The sequence below is a fragment of the Melospiza georgiana genome, chromosome 1 (assembly GCF_028018845.1).
Source record: "Melospiza georgiana isolate bMelGeo1 chromosome 1, bMelGeo1.pri, whole genome shotgun sequence".
NCBI lineage: Eukaryota > Metazoa > Chordata > Aves > Passeriformes > Passerellidae > Melospiza > Melospiza georgiana.
In genome coordinates this window covers 109,534,658-109,556,106 of record NC_080430.1, presented here as the reverse complement: position 1 = coordinate 109,556,106, position 21,449 = coordinate 109,534,658, and the positions used below count along the sequence as shown (strand labels likewise).

General features: G+C 38.2%; 1 protein-coding gene across 1 annotated transcript in view; it reads left to right on the top strand.

Annotated features, from left to right (window-relative positions):
- The window catches only part of CHST9 (carbohydrate sulfotransferase 9), an 85,538-nt gene that overhangs the window by 47,834 nt on the left and 16,255 nt on the right, over positions 1-21,449 (top strand). Inside the window, exon 3 of the mRNA XM_058035468.1 lies at positions 21,090-21,127. Coding sequence (XP_057891451.1) covers positions 21,090-21,127 — 38 coding nt within the window. The remainder of the gene's footprint in view (positions 1-21,089; positions 21,128-21,449) is intronic.

Here is a 21,449-nt window from a genome sequence, read left to right as displayed (position 1 = left end):
GTTATAAAATGTACTCCTCTATGAAAGTGCTGGCTCAGTTATCTGTCCCTAAGAAATCCAGGTATAAAAGCCTGCTTTGAGGAATTCCACATTCTACCTTCCTTATCAAGGGCTGCAACCGAGGCTTGAGAATGCTTCATCTCTCCTACCTACCACCCCAGCAGTGCCATCTGTTTATTTTCTTAGGATGCCTGAAAGTGTCTCTCCTTCCCATAGAAATAAATATGTAGTCATTACTGTTTCAAAGGAGAAAACACAGAAAACAACTTACGTATATGTATATGTATATGTATATGTATATATATATGTATATGTATATGTATATGTATATGTAAGTGTATATATATATATATATATATATATATATATATATATATATATATATACATGAAATGGAAATAACAGCCTCAGATTTGAGAGGGCTTTATTTTACCTTGCTGCCTTGGGTTGTTTGGTGAGTGGTATATGGGGCTGATCTGAGAATCCTTTATGTGTGCTTCCACCTTCTAGCACTGCAAGCGTCTGTGTGGGGTTTGGGTTGCTTTTTTTTAATTTCTCAGCCTTTCAGTAGAATTAATATCCCTTCCACTGTCTATACAGCCTGACATCAATATTCTATACCTTACTGCATTTATGTGCAGTTGGCTGTCACTGGAGACAGAAGTTCTCAAAGTGTTACTACTCCCCTTGCTGGTGTGTTGTAGCCATGGCACTCAAGACACTTTGCTTTCTAGTGGCAAGCTGCTTCTTCCTATTTGAATTCATGAGGATGATTTTATGAAGAGACAGAGACAAATTTAAGAGTATAGGCTTTTTTCTCCTTTCTTATACCGTGTGACTAATAAATTAATAGAATGGTTTTCACATGTCTCAGATTTTTGCAGACATGGACCTCAGACGTGTAGACTCATCAGCATAGTTTTATTTGTGGTGGAAGCTATTTAAACAGCGCCATGATAACTATTTTAGCTGGTTTGTTTTTCAGAACAGTTTATTCTCTTGAATGAAAAATTCTTAAAAAGGCTTACAGACATCTGAGTAAAGATTTACTGATATTGCTGCATTAAGGAATAATAATAATAATTAATTTTCCAAAAGTTCAAAGCAGGATCTGTTCAGCACGGTAAAAGTGTGTTCTTTTCTGGCCCCATATAACTGATGAGGTCAAGTGTTACCACTTTCAGGTAAAATCAATTTTTCAATATGCAAATACAAAAGTCTGTATGGCCCTTTTTTCTCACTGTACAACTCGTTAAAACATTAATTTGCAGAAAAGAGATTATAAATAAGGTAGACCAGGCTTTTAGGAAAAATTGGATCTTCAGAAGGAACTTGCTGGGGTTTTGCTTCCTTTTTTTAATACATTGACAAAAAAGTTGCAGAAGCAACACAGATCTGTATTTCAGGAATTCACCAGCTGCAACCCAGAATGATGATTTCCTCCTGCATCTGGTGTTGCACTGAAACAGCTTTCATATGAAAAGCCATTTTTTATGTTTTCTGTTTTTATATAAGGAGGTTTCTTTTCTGCCCAGTTCTAATGGGCCATGCGGTGCCAGACCAAAGTTCTGCTGACTACAGTTATCTATCTGGTCTGCAGCAGGTAACCAAAAGCAGATTGCAAGTGAAGAATGCAAGAAAAAAGCAGTAATTCATGGTCCCTTCCCCCAGGGCTCCGCCAGTTCCACTTAGGTAATGCTCTAATGATGTTACAGAGTAAATTTTCAGGGAAAAAATTATCCTTCTCCCAAAGTGGAGAAAAGCTGGTGATGTTTGTTGGAATGGCCCTAAAATGTAACAAGGCTTTAAGGAAAGGTTCAGGCAGCTGATTTTCTTTTATTTTTAAATTGAGAGGGTGGGTCTTTGTCTGAGGATAGCAGCATGGAGACCTAGTGAACCATTAAAACAGAACTAGAGTAGGAAAATGCACTTTTTGCTCATCTCTGGGAACAAGAAAAAGCCAAATGCTGAGTAACAGTGGATTGGGCTCAGAGCTTCACATCACACCTCTGGTTTATGAACATTGAATCTGAGATGCAGAATTCAATTCTTAGTCATTCATTTTCATTGTAGGAAGCCAATACATTTCATTCAAGGTGCCTTTCCTCCTTTTGTATAGGCAGTCCAGATGAGGTGTCCTAACCACGTAGGTGCTTGGCAGGGAGCTTTTATGGTTAAAACAGGGAAAAACAGGGGGATACCGTCACCCCCATCCTATCATCTGTCACCTCAGTACTATATCCTGCAGGATACACCGCTCTTACTCTGCTTTTTGCAGCCCATCTGTGCCTTTTGCTGGTTTAAGAGCATTCATATTTAAGGAATGACATTTTCATTTTATCATTAAAATATAGGTTGGCACTTTTCATTGTTTTCCTGTCTGGCTTTGTATGGCATACTGGAAAAAATATTGAAGAGATCTGTGTTTGTAAAGATTTCTGTTTGAGTGGGCTGCATTACTTCTTTATATATATTTTTTTTTTAAATAAGCAGCCACAGAGCCGCTCAAACATTTTAAAATTAACCACCCTAAGCCTTAATGTGGCTAGTTGAAGGCACTGTGGGATTGTAATCCTGAAACACAGAACTAATTTTCTTGTTTTACTTTTAAATTAGAGGATTTTTTTTTTCGTTAACTAGAATTGAAATGTTTCAATTATGAATAATGCCAGGAAGAAGCAGCACACTTGAGTGGGTTTAATGAATTGCATGTGTTTTTGCTGCTCTGTGAACGTGTATGTGGTTGTGGAGTTTCTGAGACCTGTCACTTAATATATACAGAAATGCATGTTTTATTTATAATGTATTAATTTTAACTATCCTAGCTTTTTTGTTTTATGAGCAGAGTTTCTGCAGAGCCCTAAGATCATTTTAATATGTTCAGAAGAAATTTCCACAGACACTGAACTGCAGAGCTTTATGTCTCATGAAAGTGTAAGAGTAACATGTTTCTTGTCTACATTTATTAGCCTTAAGAAGGCGCTGGAAGTTTCTGTCATGACTGAGAAAATACTTAAGGGTAGTTTATTCCTTCCATTGGGTAGATAGGTCATTTGCATTTACAATCCTTGATATTTTATGTCGATTCTAACCAATATTAGGCAGTGTTGAATATGGACAAAGAGGCAGAAATGTAACTACTGTGATAAAACTTGAGAACAGGTGCTAACAATAAAACTGTACCCTTTTTGAGAGTAATTTGAAAGGTCAAATTGCAGCTCAGAGCATCTTAGCATTGGTGTTCGTTGTTTTTAGGGAAGCAACGTTTCCTTAGGAGATTTGAATTTACTTCAGTGCGTTTTATGCTGTGTACGTTAGAAAAATTTGTCTCTTTTGCCACATTCTTTTTTTGGTTTATGAGCTGTTTTTTATCTTCTCTAAGGAACTGCTTACTGAAAGGCTGTATTTTAAGCCTTCAATTTAATGTTCCAGAGGAAAATAGGAGTACTTCTGTCTAAATCTCCAGTTTTACAGTAACTTGAGAGCAAACTGGCAAACTGCTTTTCTAGCTAACATCATTGATTATCTTACTGCAAAGACAGTGAGTACAGCAAAGAAAATAAATGTGGTAAGGTTATGACTTCATTAGAAAAAACAGAAAATATAATTCATGCTCATTAAGTGTAAAGACAAAAAAAGCATGTTTTCATTGAAGTGTTTTCATTTAAAAAAAATTGCATAGCAGAGAACAGTATTACTTACATTATTCATTGTTGGTCTTTTAAAAAATGACCAAGAGCAGTTTTACAGACTGAAGTGTAATCATCAGTGTGAGATTCTCCATATCAGAAAGCAAAAATTAATTTTTTTTTTAAATAGGAGAAATGCTTTTTACAGAAGAGTAGTGAATAATTTTGAAGTGATATCCAAAAATCTGATATCTGATCATGGAAATGCTGTGTGTGTGTATATATATATATATATATATATATATATATATATATATATATATATGTGTGTGTGTGGGTGTGTGCACGTGCTACATTATTGATAGTATGTAATGTATTAATTTATATATTATAACATAGTATAGAAAAGATATATTTTGTATTTTATATATATTATAATAGTAGTAATACAGTTTTCTTTGTTAAGAAGAGATAGATTGTAAATCTTCAGCTTTCACCTAAAGGAGTGGCAGTACATAGTAAAGACATTTATATCTTTTCTATGATTTCTCTAATTTAACAAATTTTAAAAGATTGAGGGATTGAAAAAATAGTATTTTTAAATTTTGGTTGGTTTCTTTGCTTTCTAAGAGCTCATTTATAAGCCAGGCTTCCCTACTTACAAGCTTGGAGAAGATAGCGGAGCAGGTGAAGCTCCATGCCTGCCTTTTAGACACGTTTGCTCCAGTATGTGGGTGGGCTGTTCTGGGGAAGGAATGACTGATTTGGGGGGGGTTTCAGGGTGGGGTGAGGGATTTGTAACAAAGGGTAAGGGTTGTAGGGCTGGCCCAGAGTTAATTCTCTCTTCTACTTTGCAGCATCCCCACTCAGTGGCAGACAGCTCTCAGAAGCAACAGCAGTTCAAGGACTGTTGAGTAATTTAAACAACCTGCCATAAAGCTAACTATGTGTCTCCCTTGAGTTATAGAAATTAAAGCATTGACTTTGATGCAGGAAAATACTCATCATGTTTCAGTAAATAAAGTGTATTTTAGACTAACACAGTGATTGGTGGTGGTTTTTATCATTATTATTGTTGTTGTTTTTGTTGTTACTGTTTTATTATTATTACTATCATTACTAATAGATTTTGCCTGTCACTTTTGCTTTATTTTCTTTAAATAAAACAAAACAAAAAAACCAAAACAAACAAAAAACTCCAGGATGTTTCAAATACTGAGACCCAAAACTGTGTAACTCATGAAAGTGACTATGAAAGTTTTTTGGAGTAGGGCTTTGTCACTAGAGGGCACTTAGTCACATAAAATTAGCCATCTTTGGGTTGCATTGGTTTTGGGTTTGGGGTTTTTTTTGTAACAGCTTCTCTCTCTAAAATATCTTCTAAAATATTTGTTGATTTTTCTGGATTTTATTATTGATTTAGGAGTATGCAAGTGTAGCCATAAATATCTGTAAACCCAAGAGTGTCAAGGCAGTGATCTGCAGTGAAACATTTCCTCTGGGACAGGGAATAAACAGAAGCATAATATTTCCTCTGGGACAGGGAAGCTAAAGGGAAGCTTTTTGTACAGGATTTAGCACAAAAAACAGGCTAAAATTATACCAAAAGGTCGCTCAATTAGTATTAATTTAATTAATAAAACCTGAAGTGGAACAAATTATCATACTTAGCAGCAGGGGTGTGTAATCACAAACACAGACACAGTTCTCAAGTATCAAAATCTCTGCTGTAAATTGACAAATGAAAAATCTCCTGTTACTGAAAACAAACAAAGCCAGAGCCCTCATTTACACACACCACTCATGAAGTACTTTAGGTAGTAGAGTGCACTTTTATAAGTGGGTTTAGCATACTTGGCACTTCACTGTAGGCCATCTAGCTTATTATGGTGGTTCACTTTCCTGGACACCGAGCCTCAGCCATTTCTGATGGGGTGATTAAGGCTCACTGGCAGCCTGGCTACACAAGGACACACTGGCAGCTCATGGCACACCTTGAAAGCTGCCTTTGTGCTGGGAAGTTGTGCCCTTTACCTTCTGGCTCCATGGCTGTGGTAGTTTGCCATGGGACCTTTTTTCTCTGATGGATAAGCAATTCCAGTGGGCTGGAGAGCTGATGCCCCAGGGGGTGTCCCAAGAGGGTGGGGTTTGCTTTGTTTTTTTGCTGGCTGTCACTGCCAATCACAGAGAGAAAGAAGGTACTCAGGGACTGCATCTACCAGGCCAGCTTAGTGCTGAGGTATGCAGAATGCCCAGTATTAATTTACACATGCTTTCAGCAAGCATGGCATGCAGTCATGGCATGTCTGTTTGTCAGCTCTGTCCTCGGCTTCTGACCAAAGCCTCCCATAGAAGGCCTTGGTCCAGTGTTACTTGGAGTTTTTTAGCTGTCTGGGCAGTCTGACAGGTTAATTATCAAAATAATCAGCTGTTGTGAGTGGGTGGAACCAGGGGTGAGTATTCCAGGTGTGAATGAGTCTGTGAATGGGAAGGGATGGTAACTGCCAGACCATTGTTGATAGAGCTTGTGAGAAGCAGAAGCAGTGACAAGGACCAAATACACGGGAAGCACATGGTTTGTTTTATTTCTAAGCCAAACTTCATCAGATTTAGCCTTTGCTGGAAATTTAAACTTGGAAATTTAAAGAGTTTTGAAAACACATGTTCAAGTACCTACATATATAAATTGCCTTTTATGTTTTCCTATATCCCTTGCCCTAGATGGAGGGAATGCTGCTGTGTTGCATTTTGGAAGACATGCAGGTGGAATAATAGAATTGTAACAGCTTGCCAGGATTTCCTGTGTCCCTTCTGTTCAGAATTCTAGCTCATGATTAATGGACATGTATACCCGGGGCTGCAGCACTGCCTTTTCACTTATGGACTTGGGGGCAGGTCTGACTCTCTGAATGCCATTTGCATGGCTTCTGTCCCTCCACAAATGGACATGGAAATATTTTCTATTCTCCAAGTCAGAGAAAAAGTTTAAAAGTCCAGAGGTTAGTGTGCCCTCTAGCAAAACCCAAGGGAATAGATTTCCTGTTGATTTTCTATATCTAAGGAATTTCAAGCAATGCTCTTTGGGCAGAACTGAGAATTTAAAGTTCAAGTCAGAGTCAATAACTGTGGATTATCGCTTAAGCTGAATACAAGGTCAAAACCATTGAGACAGACTTTTTCTGGGTCCCCATTCATGGTGCTGGCTGTCTGCTTAAAGGAACTTTGTCCTTGATGGTGCAGTCTTGTCTGTGTAGGCACCAAGGTCTGCCCCTCTGTAGTGTGTGCCAGGTGCTCAGATGGCCTGTATAAGTGTTTCACTACATGGATCATATTGCAGGGCAAGGATTTACAACCCGGACTTCTTTTTTCTCTGTCTGTCATGATGAACTTCACTGCAGTACACCTCCCACCACATTTCCTGGAAAGATATGGTGAACCTCTGAATTCATGATCCCACTGAATGCTAAGAGAAATTTAAAATTGCGTTTCATGAAAACAGGATAAAATTATGCATGAAGTATATATCTACACATTTTGTAATGGCAATCCCTATCTGGACTGTAAGAGAGAATAACACTTCCTACTCTTGTAATCAAAAGAAACCAGTTCCCATCAGAGTGGTAAGAGCAAGTACTTAAAAAATTGGAAAGGGAAGTTTTCTCTAGTTTTGCTGCCTAAGCTTTTTACGTGGAGCAGGCAGAGGGCAGTAGGTGCTAACATTCAGGATCTCTTCTCCGTAGCCCAACACTATGGAGGCAGACCACGAGGCTGCTCCTCATCCCACCTGATTTTCCATGGAAATAGACTGGGAGCACTCACACAATCTGTTAATATAACTCAGCAACTGCAGGCGTAGCAGCTTAGAATGCTAAAAGTGAGCCTCTTGGTAGGACTTAAAAAACAGCAATGAAAAGAGAGCAGGCATTGACTGGGCTTCTCCATGCAGGTGAACTTTGAAGCAGACAGCTGATTTGGTCTAACGCAGCCTAGACAATTCATGTCTTGCACAGATTTTGTTTTCTCTTTTTTAAATAAATGAAGTGATAAGCATTATTTGCGATGAAAATGAATCTCTAGAAAAAGAGATTAATTTCTCCTCTAGACAGAGAAAAAACATAGGAGGATGATGGTATGAACAAAGCTTAATTAAAATATAATTGTATTTAATCAATGCAGTATAATTAGAAATAGTGCTTAAGAGTTCATTTTAATGGCTGTTGGGCTATTTGTATTCTTTAAATTAATATCTGGCTTATGAACAAAACTCAGCTCACTTCTCAAAAAAGCTCATTTGTTTTTCTCTAGTGATTTTTGTGTAGTTCCAAGGAAGCAGAACCAGTAAACCAGAAAATTGATAGGTGGTAAAAATGTCCTGTAATGCCTTCTAAACCCTTTGTGTTTCCAGCCTGTGGCACAACAGAATGGTCTGGTGTTAGCATCTACCTTAGGATACTGCAGGTCAGTCTCTTGCTCACAGTAAACTTTCCAGGTGACATTGGAAGTCACTGAAATCATTGTGTTTGTTTCTTTTTCATTGCACACAGAGTCTAGTGCTTTTAATATTCAGGAAATCTGTTCCTCCTATTTCTTGGAAATTTATTTAAGTGCTGGTCAGTCTCCTGTGGTTGAAGACTCAATGGGAATGGTCAACAGTACGTGCAGGTGGTGCATGTTGTTATTGAGGGTGTCCAGACTCTGAAGTATTTTAAATCAGTGCTTTTCTTTTTTAACTTTCTTGTGTTGTTAGACATGCACACAGCAGCAACACTGCCTGAGACCAGAGCTCTGTCTTGCTCAATCCTAGCAGCAAAGTGAAACCTTCTCACGTTACTTTCTCAAACTCCAGCAGTTTGTGTTTCAGAAACTTCCTGTGCCAGAGGTGGTTTTTGTTTGCTTATCAGCCCCAGAAGGATTTCCCGTCTCTCAGCTTGTTCAGTTGTCCCCTGAATCCATGTAAAATTTTAGCATCTGTAACATCCCCTGGCAAAGAGTTCCTGAGTTTCCTTTCTCAGTTGCATGGAGAGCTGCTTCCTCATGTTTGTTTTCCACCTGCCATCTGCCTGCTTCATCTGATGCCCCCAGCCTTGTGTTACAATGGGCAGCAAACAGTCAGCTGTGATTCACCCCTTCCATGTCACTCATGATTTTACAGATCCCTATCATATCTCCTGGATCGTTTATTTTCCAGGTTTCATAGTTGTTGCTCCTTGTAAGCCAGTTTATACTTTCATTCCACCCTCTTTACTTCTTCTTCAGCTCTGTTACATGAGTGGAAGGATCAGAACTGCAGATAATATTTAAGATGCAAGTGTGTGAATATGCAGAAACACAATAGTTGCCTTTTAGGTTTTCTCTGGTGTTCAATTTGCTTTCTCTACTGGTGAGCAGGAAGATGACATTTACAAAGAAGTGTAAATGTCAAGTTTTACCACCCCAACATCTCATTCCTGGGTCGCAGTGTGCTTGTAACTCAGTTCAGAGTCCACTACTTTTGAGTCTAAATTAAGATTTCCCCTAAAAGATTTCTAGCATCATTTTGTATAAATTTCACTTCAAATGTCATTTTATTATGAACCTGCTCTCATAGAAAGTTCTTTAGCCTGCATCATTTCTATCCCAAATAACTTAATGTAATCCACAAACATTGTGTCTTTCCTGTTTGTTCCCTTTCTCAGGTGACTTCAGAATGGGCTGATCAATATCATCATGAGGATATCCTACATCGATATCCTCAACATGAGGCAGCAGGACTCCACTGGAGATTTTCTTCCACAGTGAAACTGACTGTCCTCTGTCATATTCCTATGCCCTGTTTCCTTTCTTTTCAACAGTTGCTTTTCCAAAACTGTGCAAAGGTGTTCACTCTAGTTCTGTGCCTGCTAGGTTTCCTTAAGAAATCTTGTGAGAGATATTCTCAAATACCTTTTGGGAAGCCAAATAGATGATGTATCTGAATATTAAAAAAATGAAAAAAAAAATTAAAAAAAGAGTGCCATACAATGCATGCCCTAAAAGAAAATAGCTGGTTGTCAAGTGAGTTGTTATTATTGTGCATCTGAACTATTCAGTCATTTGTTACAAACCTGGGTGTTCTGATGCTGAGGGATCTGAAGCAGCTGGGCAGATAAGGACTCTGAGGATATGGAACTATAGGTTTATGCTGATCTACACATGAGCTTCCCAGATGAGGACTTCTCATTGCCCCCACAGTTGTTTACAGCTGGGTGTCTTGATCTGCACAGGTGATGTGGCTGCTCTGAGCTCATATGGTTGAGGCAATAAGAGAATTTTTAACTGAGTCAGGACTGTGATATGTCTTGGCCCTGCAGTGCAGTTGCACTGGTGACCAGCACATGGGAGGAGGAAAGCCCACCCCTTCAGCTGCAGCAAGGGCTGGGCATTGGGAAGCTCAAACCAATCATAAAAGCAAACCCTAAGAAACATTGCTTGTCTGTAACTTCTATAAAGCAGCATTTTTAAGATTATTTGGGTCCTGAGTGTGTGTAGGTGGCTGCATGATGGCATAAGTTTTCCAGCAAAAAAATAGTGGTCCACACTGGATTTGTAGAATTGGTCTAGTCTCTTCTCAGAAGTGAGAATTAAATATGAAGGGATTTCTTTATAACTTTTTTTTTTTCTGTCTTGCTTTCTCCTATGATTGATGAGCCTAACTTCCATTACTACAATAATTTGTTACTATGTTTACCCTAAGCTTGGTTCTATACAGTTGCAACCAGTGGTGTTTCTGTTTTAATGTGATTCTGAGAGCTAGTTATCTGTAATCCATGGGACAAAAAGTACTGAAAGTAGGAACATACTGATATGCTTGTATGAAGAGAAGAAATATGAAGCTCCAAGCCATTTGCATCTCTGTTCTTCCAGAGTCTCTGACTGTACCTCTAATTAACCAGCAATTTAAAAATATTAAGCATTTCTTTCACCCCCCGCTAGCAACATCAATACGTAAAAGTAATTTTGCTGAAGATTTGCATCTCACATGCTTGCAACATTTGGACCTAGCCTTTAAATTATAAACAAACCACAGTATACAAATTACTTTAATTATAGCAATACGTCAAAAGTTATGTGGATGCTCAATTATTACATTTTCTTTTTAGATCCCTTAGAAGGCAGGAAATTCAGTGCTCTCAAACTGCGTTTTACCCTTCACTAAGTATTTAAGCAATCACAATTGGTGTGGCTTTAGTCCAAAATAACTTCTAATTTGAAGATAATTTTTCCACATTTCATTTGTGTTTCTTTTCACATTCTTTAATTAGATTTCATATAAAGTTTTATGTCTATTAGAATTAAATATTAATAATAAGCTAAACAGAAATATGCCCTTTTCCCTTAGTCTATGGACATATGTGAAGACCTTGTCCCTGCAGTTAGCAAGAAGACATTGCCAAATTGGTAATCACATACAAAATTGACTGTGTTCTCCTGTCAGAAGGAAAGAGAAATGTTTCATCCTGAGTGCTCACTTCATTAGAAATCAGTAATGTACATGTGAATAAAGTTACCATACTATGGGACTGTGTCTCTTAGTACTTGCTGAAGCTTACTTAGTCAGTAATTCTCATGCTGATTCATGTCAGGCTTGCAGAATTAATTTTAATGCCTGGAAAAGAAGGCAGTTCACTAGGGAAGAATAAACAAGGTGGGTTCTTTCAGTCATAGAAAACCATGTTGAATCACTTGATGCAAAGGACTCTCTCAGAAATTTTTCCACCTTTGTAGCTGACACATTAATCTTGCCCTCAGTCTGGGGTATCATCAGAGCTACCAGTATTAGCACACACCCATGGTTTGCAACCAGGACTGGGTAGGCTTGTCTCTTAAATCAGTCTGCCAGTCATGAACACAGCTGCAATTTCAGCTGTGAATTCTGCCTCTCCTTGCTGTGCCTGGCATGGCACATCCTATGGAAAGATTGTTGTTTGAAGGCTGCTGTGTAAGTAGCAGTTGTTGGCTGTGTGGTCACGTTCTTCTCATAGGTCTCTGCAGAACTGCACCTGTGAGTTTATGGATGCAAATTGTACCTCAGCAGCAGCTTTTGGTATGTACCTGTGGTCCTTTGCAAGCAGCAGCAGCATGTTTTGTGGGCAGAAATCGCTGGCATGTACAAAACCTGCAGGTGAGGTTTTAAAGCCTATTTTACCCTCTGTGCAAGAAAAGGATGCGCTGCACCTGAGAGCATCTACTTAGACCCTGCTCGAGTGATCAAACTGATGCAGTGCAGCATTCATGCTTTTGGTATTGGGGTACTTTGCATTTTTTGGGTGCAGAAAACCTTACCATACACTGCCTTACTGCTGTTATTTTTTCAGTCTCCGCTTCATTAAAAAGAATAACTTAACTATGTTTTCAGTGACATATGTTGAGTTCAATTCTCACAAAGACTTCTCCGCTGAACTTGCTTCATCACCCCTGCTGCTTTCCACTTCTGAGCACTGCCAGTATCCTCACTGGTGTAGCAAGGATGGCGCACAAAGGGAGGCACAACAGGCATTCCTAAAGTGAGCAAAAGGCTCCTTCCAAGCAGAGCATGGTGCTGTTTGTGAGGCTTGGGGCATCAGGGTGTTTCACCTGTGGGCAAGGAGGCAGCTGCAATTATCCATAGTGGGTGCAATATATACCCAGTGCTACACAGCTGCCCAAAGCTAGTGGCAGGGCAGATTGCAAGCCTGAGCTACAGGTTTGGCTTTAAAGACAACAAGCATAAAAGAGTATTTTTTTGGCATACTTTTAAATGTACTCTCATATAATGGTGGTGAATCCTTTACAGACTGGCCTTCTGAATTGATTTTAGGTTTCTGGGGAAGTGTTGTCATGAGATCTTGGTTAAATAATTGCTGACAGTTCTCTCTAACAGGAATTTTCTTTTACTTCTATGCATAAAGTATTGTATAATTTTTCTTTTCCCTTATCAACTACCCTGAATCATACTTTGAATTTTCTGATGTTCAGAGAACAACCTTACGTGTTTTTATATATCACAGCACTTTTCTTGTTGAGGATTGATTGTGCACCATTATCAGCTATTCTTATAAGGAGCTCCTTAAAATATCATACTTTTTGTGAAAAAAACAACCAAAAAAGTAAAAAAAAAAAAAAAAAAACCACAAAAAAATAAACAAAAAAATTATCTTTGCCTAAGAACCTTATTTCTTTATAACAATAAGAATTGAGGGTCCATAGTCTTTTCTTGTAGTGGAGAATCTGTGGGAAGAAGAGGTTTTACCACGCTCTAGACAACAAAAATTGATTCAAGTTATTACTAAATAAGTAGCCTTGTTTGATAATATAATCTCCTTTGGTAATATTTAAGTAATGTAGTCATAAATTACAAGCATAAAAATTTTGTATCCTCTTGTAATTTGCATTCACATATTGGAAATTGATTATTTAGGTTAATTGCTATTACCAAAATATAAATCCATTTGACAACTGAATCTGTAGCAGTGGATGAGCTTCCTGCCCTCTTTCTCCTTCCCCAAATTCTTTTGAGTAGCACAAACCTGAATCCTTGTGCATCTTGGATTCATATTATGTTCTCAGTCATGGATGACCTTTTACAAATGACTTCCAATAGCTGCAGCTGAAGTCAACCACAAGATTTGGTCGTAAAAGGTCATATTCCAGTTATACAAAATGTAGATAAATTTGCACTCCCTGCAGCAACCGATTGCTGTAGGTTTTTGGTTTGTATCTGACCAATTTTAATTCAAAGCCATGCATTAGAAAAGGTTATGTTCTAGCTTTTGTTTCTCTTTGCCTTTCTTCACCTAATTTTCTTTCACTATAAAATTATTTGGTTCACAGATTTTTTTTACTTTTCCAGTTGTTTAAGTTCTGTTTCGTAAGGTTTCTATTTCTCCTTTTCCTTTTTCCTTTCTCTTCTTTACTAGTGGATTAATTACAGATTATTCCCATAAATGTGAGCAGTGTCTTTCTGTTACTCTCAGGTTCTCACTGGGCAATATTCTACTTCTAACTGGAATGATTTCAGAGAAGTTGTTTGAGGCCATTCTGCTAAGAGCATGCCTTAGAGTGTCACATTTAGACCTTAAACAAAGAAACAGGGAAGATTTAAACAACTACAGTTTGTTTATGTAGGCATAATTCAGAATGAGTAGTAAATAAAAAGAATATTTGCTCTCATCACCACTGGTCACTTCCTGGCCTTATGTTGTACAGACAATTCATCTTCTTTTTATTTCTGAAATGCAGAAACTGTAGACTAAGGCTTCCCATGGTGACTTTGCTGTGGGACTCTACTTTGTAATTAGTGCCAAGAAGCTGGATTTCTCCATCCCTGTTTGGGCTTGCTGTGTACTTAACTTGCTTACACTATTGATTCACACTAGAGAATCTTTGTGGCTCAGCTGTTTGTGGTGCAGTTATCCTGGCAGGTGAGTCAAAATAAGTTTTTCTGGGCTTGTGTGCTGCTTCCCATTGGTACTGGTACCTTCATATGCCAATCCCAGGGTGTTCTAATTAAGATTATATCAGAATAGAGGTGGAGATCAACTTTTCTTGGCTACCAGTGAAAAACCAACAGCTGACCATAATGACAACCAGGATGATGATGACTCCATGAGGCTTTGCCTTGAGGTGGTTAATTGGACTGCAAATTTCAACTATACTCATATTCCTCATCTGGACAGGGCCAACCCTATGTCCTTAATATGAACAGAACCCAAGCAGGAGCCAAAACCAAAGCCAGACTACTGCAATATTTCAGTCCACTGTGAGCCCAGTCCAAAGGTTCAGCTGCCTAAGAGCATAGCAGGGTGTATTAGAGAGAGTTGTATGCCCACAGCTTTATTTCTGTGTGGGGTCTGAGCATGTGGATTCAAGCTCCAGTTGCTCTCCATGCTCTTTTCTATCATGACAGCTCTTACTGTGATGTTCTTAGAGTAAAAAACCCAGACAGTTTTCCTTCATTGGAAAAAAATCAGTCAACTATCCAAGGCCACGTTGGCTGGAGCTCTGAGCAACCTGGTCAAGTGAAAGGTGTCCCTGCCCATGGCAGCAGGGTTAGAACTAGAATATCTTTAGGATCTTTAAGGTCACTTCCAACCCAAGCCATTGTTTGATTTTATGATCCTTCACAGAATGATGTACTAAGAACCTTGATACAGGAAACTGCAACAGATGTGCAGAAACAACTTCCTTTGTGTCAAAGCCTGAAAACCTTTTCTTTTTTTTGGAACTGCATAAGCAATTTAGCTTTACATGGGAGCACAGTCAAAAAGGTATTTTAACAGATTATGTCACCTACCCTCCAGATTATCATAACATAAAGCAGTGTAAAACTTCATACATAACTAGCAACATGAAAGGGGAGACTTGTGGTTTGTAGGAGTTCAGATGAAAAAGCAATGGCCCTTGCAGTGTGGGAACTGAGAATTTTTACCATTGGATTTGGATCACGTTGTGATAGGATTTCAAAAAATGCACCTACTAAGACATAATTAACTGGTCTTTGCTTGCCTATTACAGATGAATAGGAATGTGTGATTCGCTCCATTCCGTTCCTTTAAGAGTGCAGGAATGTGAAAAAAGTAGTGAAGCAGTTGGATAAAAAGAAAAAAACTTTTCAAAGCAAGTGCATAGTGAGCTGTAAAGCAAATTTGAAACAAACTGCTCTTGTTGTTAGACACAGGAGGAATGCCAAATAGGCATTGAAAATATGCACCATGTTCAGCTGGAAACCATCCAAATCGTGATATCAATATTGTGTGGATATTACAACCAAATACACTTTCTGGCACGTTTCCACTATCTCAAATCTTCCATCCTTAAAGGAAACATAGGACAAATTTTTGCTTTCCCTTTTCCCAGCTACAGAAAGCACAGCCTTCTAGAAGAAAACTGGCAAACAAGGCTGCTTACTAATTCCATTAGTCGGCATCTTGGCAATTCTGTCTCATTTGAAAATTTTTATCACTGCTGATGAGGCAGAGAGCAGGTAAAACTTCAAATTTTTAATTAATTTATGTTGTAACATCTCGTCACCCTAAGTACAGTTACACAATGTTAGTCAATGCAGGATTTGGTCCAGGAATGGATTTGAGTTTTACCCCCACCTCCTTTTTACACTCAACAGAATTAATGAATGAGAGTCCGCAGTCTTATTAAGACTAATGTTCCTTTGTCAGTCCAATTTTTTTTTCCTTTGGGGTTCCTTCTTGTTATGACTTAGTTAGGTGGAAACTGAATGGTCTATGTTAATCAGCACAAGACATTTGGCTACTCAAGCTTTGGTAAATGTTTAGTTTCCCAGGGTCCTTTGAACCTCCCAGGGAACAGTTCTGCATCCTTATTAGAGAGTGACAATTAAAGGTCTGTTTTCATATCAAAAGTAATCACGAAAAATTAGCCAGGGAGACCTTGGAATGCTGTGAGAGTTTCAGTATTTTGAGATGGCCAACTTTCCTTCATTTGCTTCAATCAGTATCAACTCGGGTTTCTTTTTATGTTTCCTTCTGCCAGGGCAACTTATGAGTTGGCATTGTGACAACTGAGAAGGATTATGCAATACCATGAAGATGTGATTAATATATTTTAGGCTACTGTAATCATATTCAGTTGCATAATTATCATAGAGGTGCAACAGTAAGCTAAACTAGGTTTTGAAGGCAATGGTATAAATGAGCACTTTCGGTTTATTAAATTCCTTGTTAGAAGAAGGAGGAAATGATGTGCAGGTCTGCAAGAGCTGTGTTGCAGACTCCAGGGATTCTGCTGATAAAACATAGGAAATGTATGGTTCTGCCCTAAATATTTTAATCTTTGTGTGCCTAGTTACAGGCTTTCACAGAAGATAATCTGTTAGTGTCACACCTTGTCTGTTATAAGCCTGAAAAACAAATCCGAGTGTTTCTTCCCCAGGCTCTGGTGCCATGGGAATTTGCTGCAAAAGTTTATCAAAAATGAGTGCTTTGATTTATTTACATGTCTCAGAATCTGTGCTGGTAGGTCAGGACTGCAGTAATCAAGGGTGGGGGGGTGACAATTTAATAGATTGCATATGTGTTTAAGTCTAAAAACATAAATTAAAAGATGAAGTTGGTAGGGTTTATTTCACAAACTGGAAAAATAAAACTAAATTGGTATTAGAGCATCAAATTCCCTCTTCACAAATGATTATTTAGAAGTACCATTCCCACTTGAACTTAAGTGAATATGGCTGTTCCAGACTATGCATATGGCAGTTTCAGAGCAAGGATGAGGGTCCCCTCTGCCCCCTGAGATCTCCACACTATTCTCAGTCTTTCTGAAAACCCTCAGATACCTGGGAACAGAGAAACAGACTCAGCATTTCTGTTCATCCCCTTCCTTTCTGCCATGCCACAAATATTAGTAGAATTATCTGAAGGCTTAAGGAAGCAAACTTTTTATTCCAAAGCTTTTATTTTGACATTGATTATGGTTGCTCTGAGTATATATAAATTTGGATTTGATTTTGAAAGGAAAAAAAAAATCCTTTGTTGCTGGATCTTATAGCAGTCATGTCACATAAATTGGCAGATCTGTATACTTAAGGGATTTTTCTCTCTACATAAATGCAGTAGTAATGTCTTGCCTTTTGAAATGAAACCTTTGGTTTTTTTCATCTGCATACTTACAGAACAAACATGCTGTCAAAATCCTTAACGTATCCAACTATTTGAACGTAAAGAACAGCATCAAGCTGTTTTTTGTTCTGTTGAAGTGTACTCATATTTCCAATCTGAATCTTTTGTACCTGGTGATCTTAATTATATTTGAGCTGGAAGTAGTTTAACATTAAAGGGAATTACAGCAGATTAATCTGCAAACCTGCACAAATATGCCATTCCTTTGTATGGAGGTAAGCAGGGCATAGAGTGCATAATTACGTGTTGTTCTCTGTGTAGGCTGTGTGCATGAGGCTGAGGGGTTGGTGCTGCCATTCCTCGTGACAGCAGCAGGTATGGCACACTCTCATGTCTTGCAGCTGTCAGTTAAATTAGAAAACATACATTATTCCTCCCAGTAAGGTAATCTTTTAATCATGGAAAACCAACCAAAACAACAAAAAAAAAATTAAAAAACCAACTTGCCCTGGAAACAAAAATTAGTATACTAATTAGTGTATGAACATACAGAGAATTCTTTTAAACAATGTTGTTGTAATTTTTTTTTCTTAAGTGATATAGCTTGAGGTCAACCCAAGAAGGGCATTTATCTCAACCAGTCACCTGCCATTACACTTTTTGCAACTAGAGAGAAAAGAAAATCTGTAAATATTAATTGGGAGTGGTATGTTTCTCCAGTCCTGATGCAAAAAACCATCACTGGGGTCCAGTTGCAGCATTTTGGCCTCAATTAGCATGGTAGGAAAGCACAGTGTCAGCAAACAAGAATCATGGTTCATACTGGTAAATACAACTTTCGAATCACAAAGTATCAGTAGTTTGCCTATGATTAAAACCTTTGGATTTGCTTGTGATTTTTAGCTCAGGTGGTGCCGTTGAGCCCATTTAGGAACAGTTTGCAAGATGACAGGTAGAAAATTGAAGTTCCAGAAAAATATAGGAGAAGAGCAAGCTGCTCACAAGCAGTCTGAGGTGCAGAAGGAATGCTCTGGGACTGCGCTGGCTTCCTACGGGGCAGCTTCCATGAGAGTTTTCAGATGGCAGAAAATTTCCCAGTTAGTTTGACATTGTTGAATAAGCTGCTGCCTCATTGCAGTGGCTTGGGAAAACCTGTCAAAAATTTTAAATTTAGCATGTATATGTCTACCAGAAATGAAACTTCTTGTAAGTGTCAAGTATTGCCTGCATTTCATGAGACTGATGCAGTTGCTGCCTGTAGGACTGGTGTTCTGACAGTTCTGGCTTTGTCAGTGTCCCATTGCTTCATGTCCTTTGAGTAAGGAGCACCCTCTCCAGTGGTGTTTTATGACTCCTGCTGGTGAATGTTGATGGGTTGATGGTCACCACAAATGACCTTCCTCAAAAGTGAGAGTGCCAAAAGTAAAACAAAGGTTTGCAACTTGTCATTATAAGATAATTCTGGGGATTTGAGGGAAAAAAAATAAAAGGCAAACAAAAAACCCCTGAAACAGGACAAAGAAAATTCTGCCCACTTTCAGTGGCCTTGTCCTGCCCTACAATCAGCCTCTGGCTGCTGGAAACCAAACCCTATTTCAACGCAGTAGGTGTCATGTTTTTTCACTGCTTTTTGTGATGTTTCTTCCAAAGCAATAGTACAATGCACACCAGGACTTTGCAGGTTTCCCCATGTAATGGTGCCAATATATTTCCACCCTGATTCGTAGTCTGTCTTTTATTACAGACCTTGGTCCCTTCTGAGCACAAGTGCTGACTCTGCCAAATGCACATAGTTGTTCTGTGATGAGGACAAGGATCATCTAGCGAATAAATGGAGAACTCAGTATTCAATTTAGTGGTGACCTTGAATTTGATCTCTCTTCTATCCTTAACAGCCCAACAGTCAATCTCTGTCCCGTTTAACCCATGTCATCATTGCTGTTCTATCATACAGCAACTGCCTTTTCCTTGGTACCGTACATTTAAATCACCAAAAGAAAGAAGAGAGAACAAGGAAAGAATTATCATAAATTCTTCTTAACCTTTTTCTTAGTAGTGTCAAGAATGGCTGCACAGGTCTTTCCCAGTCTTTCTGTTCTTTTTTTCTATATTTGTCTGAGGTAGAAACCACAAGTTTGATTGATAATGCAATTTGCATCTTGAGGCATCACTGGAAATACAATGGCATGAAAGGCTACTCTGGCAGAGCACACTTTTCCCTCAGGGCTGACTTTAGAAACTCATTGATGTCACTTCCTTCCTCAGTCAGCAAGTGAATTTTCACTAATTCTCAAGACCAGCTGTCCATGCTGTCAACAGAAAGTTATTAAAATTCCTTTAAAGTGAATCAAAATAGCCTAAAAACAAATGTACTGGGAAACAGGAAAGCATCAGTATTCAAAGTCCACAAACCTTTGAGCAAAATAGTGTTGATCTAACCAGAGATTTCAAACACTCTGCTTTCCTAGCAACTTGTATATCATTAGAGAATGCTAAAAACACACACCCCTTTAATCTTCTATTACCAACAATCTATTTGCCTAAAATATTTGTTACAAGAATAAATCTTATTTCTCCCAAAGATGAACTCAGTGAGCAAGGGAATACATTTTAAGAAGTCTCCCCTAAATGATAGTTCTGTGAAGTTTTTTAAAAGCATAGTTTTTATATTTAGCAAATAAAAACACAACACAAGCAGGCAGGAAGTAATTATCATAAGAGACAATCTTATAATATAGCCTAAAGTAATCATCTTCATCTGAATAATCTATAATGCTTTCATTGAACAGAGGAGTAGTCTCAGGGACGGGAAGGATCATTTTCCTTTAAGTAGAGTCTTTATACTGTATTTTAACACTTTAAATATTTTCACCTCATTTTAAAAATTCTGTTTGTGCCACACTTATCAATATGGAAAAGTTTTGTTGAAATGGAGTATCCTTTCCAGGGCTGGAGGTGGCAGCCACCCGAGCTGGGCAGGCTCCCCTGACAGTTAATAGTGATACTGACAGCTTGGAAGTCCTGTCCTATCATTATTATTTTTAAAAACCCTCAGGGAGCACGTAGCCTAGCTGGATAGGCAAGTGCGAAATTCCTGACTTTCCCCAATATGTGTGGACAGTCTCCAGTAGCAAACTGATACCAGCTGCCCTTTTGACAACTAGTGCATGGGAGCAGTAAATGGAACAAATTACTGCCCCTTTTGGTCAAAAAGCAAAGAACAGATTTGAGGTGTCCTTGCTGCTAGAGTCCCAAACACTGTAGAAAAGCAGTGTTCTGTCTAGGTTTTTATTTTATCTCCAGGAGCACACTGAAGGACACTGAAGGAGAAGGCCAGAATAAGGAAACAAGACTATAATTTAACTTGCCACTTTGTGGATAATATCAGGATAGAATTTCTCTCTGGGCCAGCTGGTGCTGAGCCTCAGTTTTGACACAGGCATTCAATTTTATTTTAAGGTAATGGCAGAAGTTGCTTTTCTCCTCCAGTGGTCACATCATGAGCTGGATGCTACCAGTCTCTTGGTCACGTAGTACATCTTGCAACATTAAGAGTCTTCATACTACATGTTAGAAATTTTTTTCTTCCTTTTGAATATTTAAGTATTTTGTGGGGTTCCAGGTTAGCAAGATTGGCTACCTATCTCAATCTTCTTTCTATCACATCTCTTTTATAAGATTTATCTCTTTTATATTGTTTATTTTAGGTGCATTTCCATTTCAAACTGTCAAGTAATTTCTACATGTTAAATTCTGTTTCTTAGTTATAGGTTTTGATTATTTTTTTACTAATTTACTGTTTGTTGCTCTGCCTGTCCCCTATCATATTGATTAGAATATATGCAAACTATTTTTTTTCTTTCCCTTTCAGAGTCTGGAAAAAAACTGCAACAAGAGACAAATAATCAGGTATTTGGACTTTTTGTTAACTTAATTTTTCAGACAGTAGAGTTGTGGCAAGTAGAAAGGAGAATTTCATGAGATACACTAAAATTAGTAATACAGGTGTGCTAAGGAGCACATGTCAGACAACTTGCTGTCTCTGCAGATGTGTTGAATTCACAAGAGTTGCCACCATTTTCATCTAAGATTTACCATTTAAGCAATTCAGCTCATCCTCTTCCTGTGTTGGTGCTGAGGACAAAGCCCAGAGGTAATTTGTTCATTGGTATCAAATTTTGCAGCACAACATTATGCCTTTTTTTCCTTTCTGTTTGCTAGTATTCCTTTT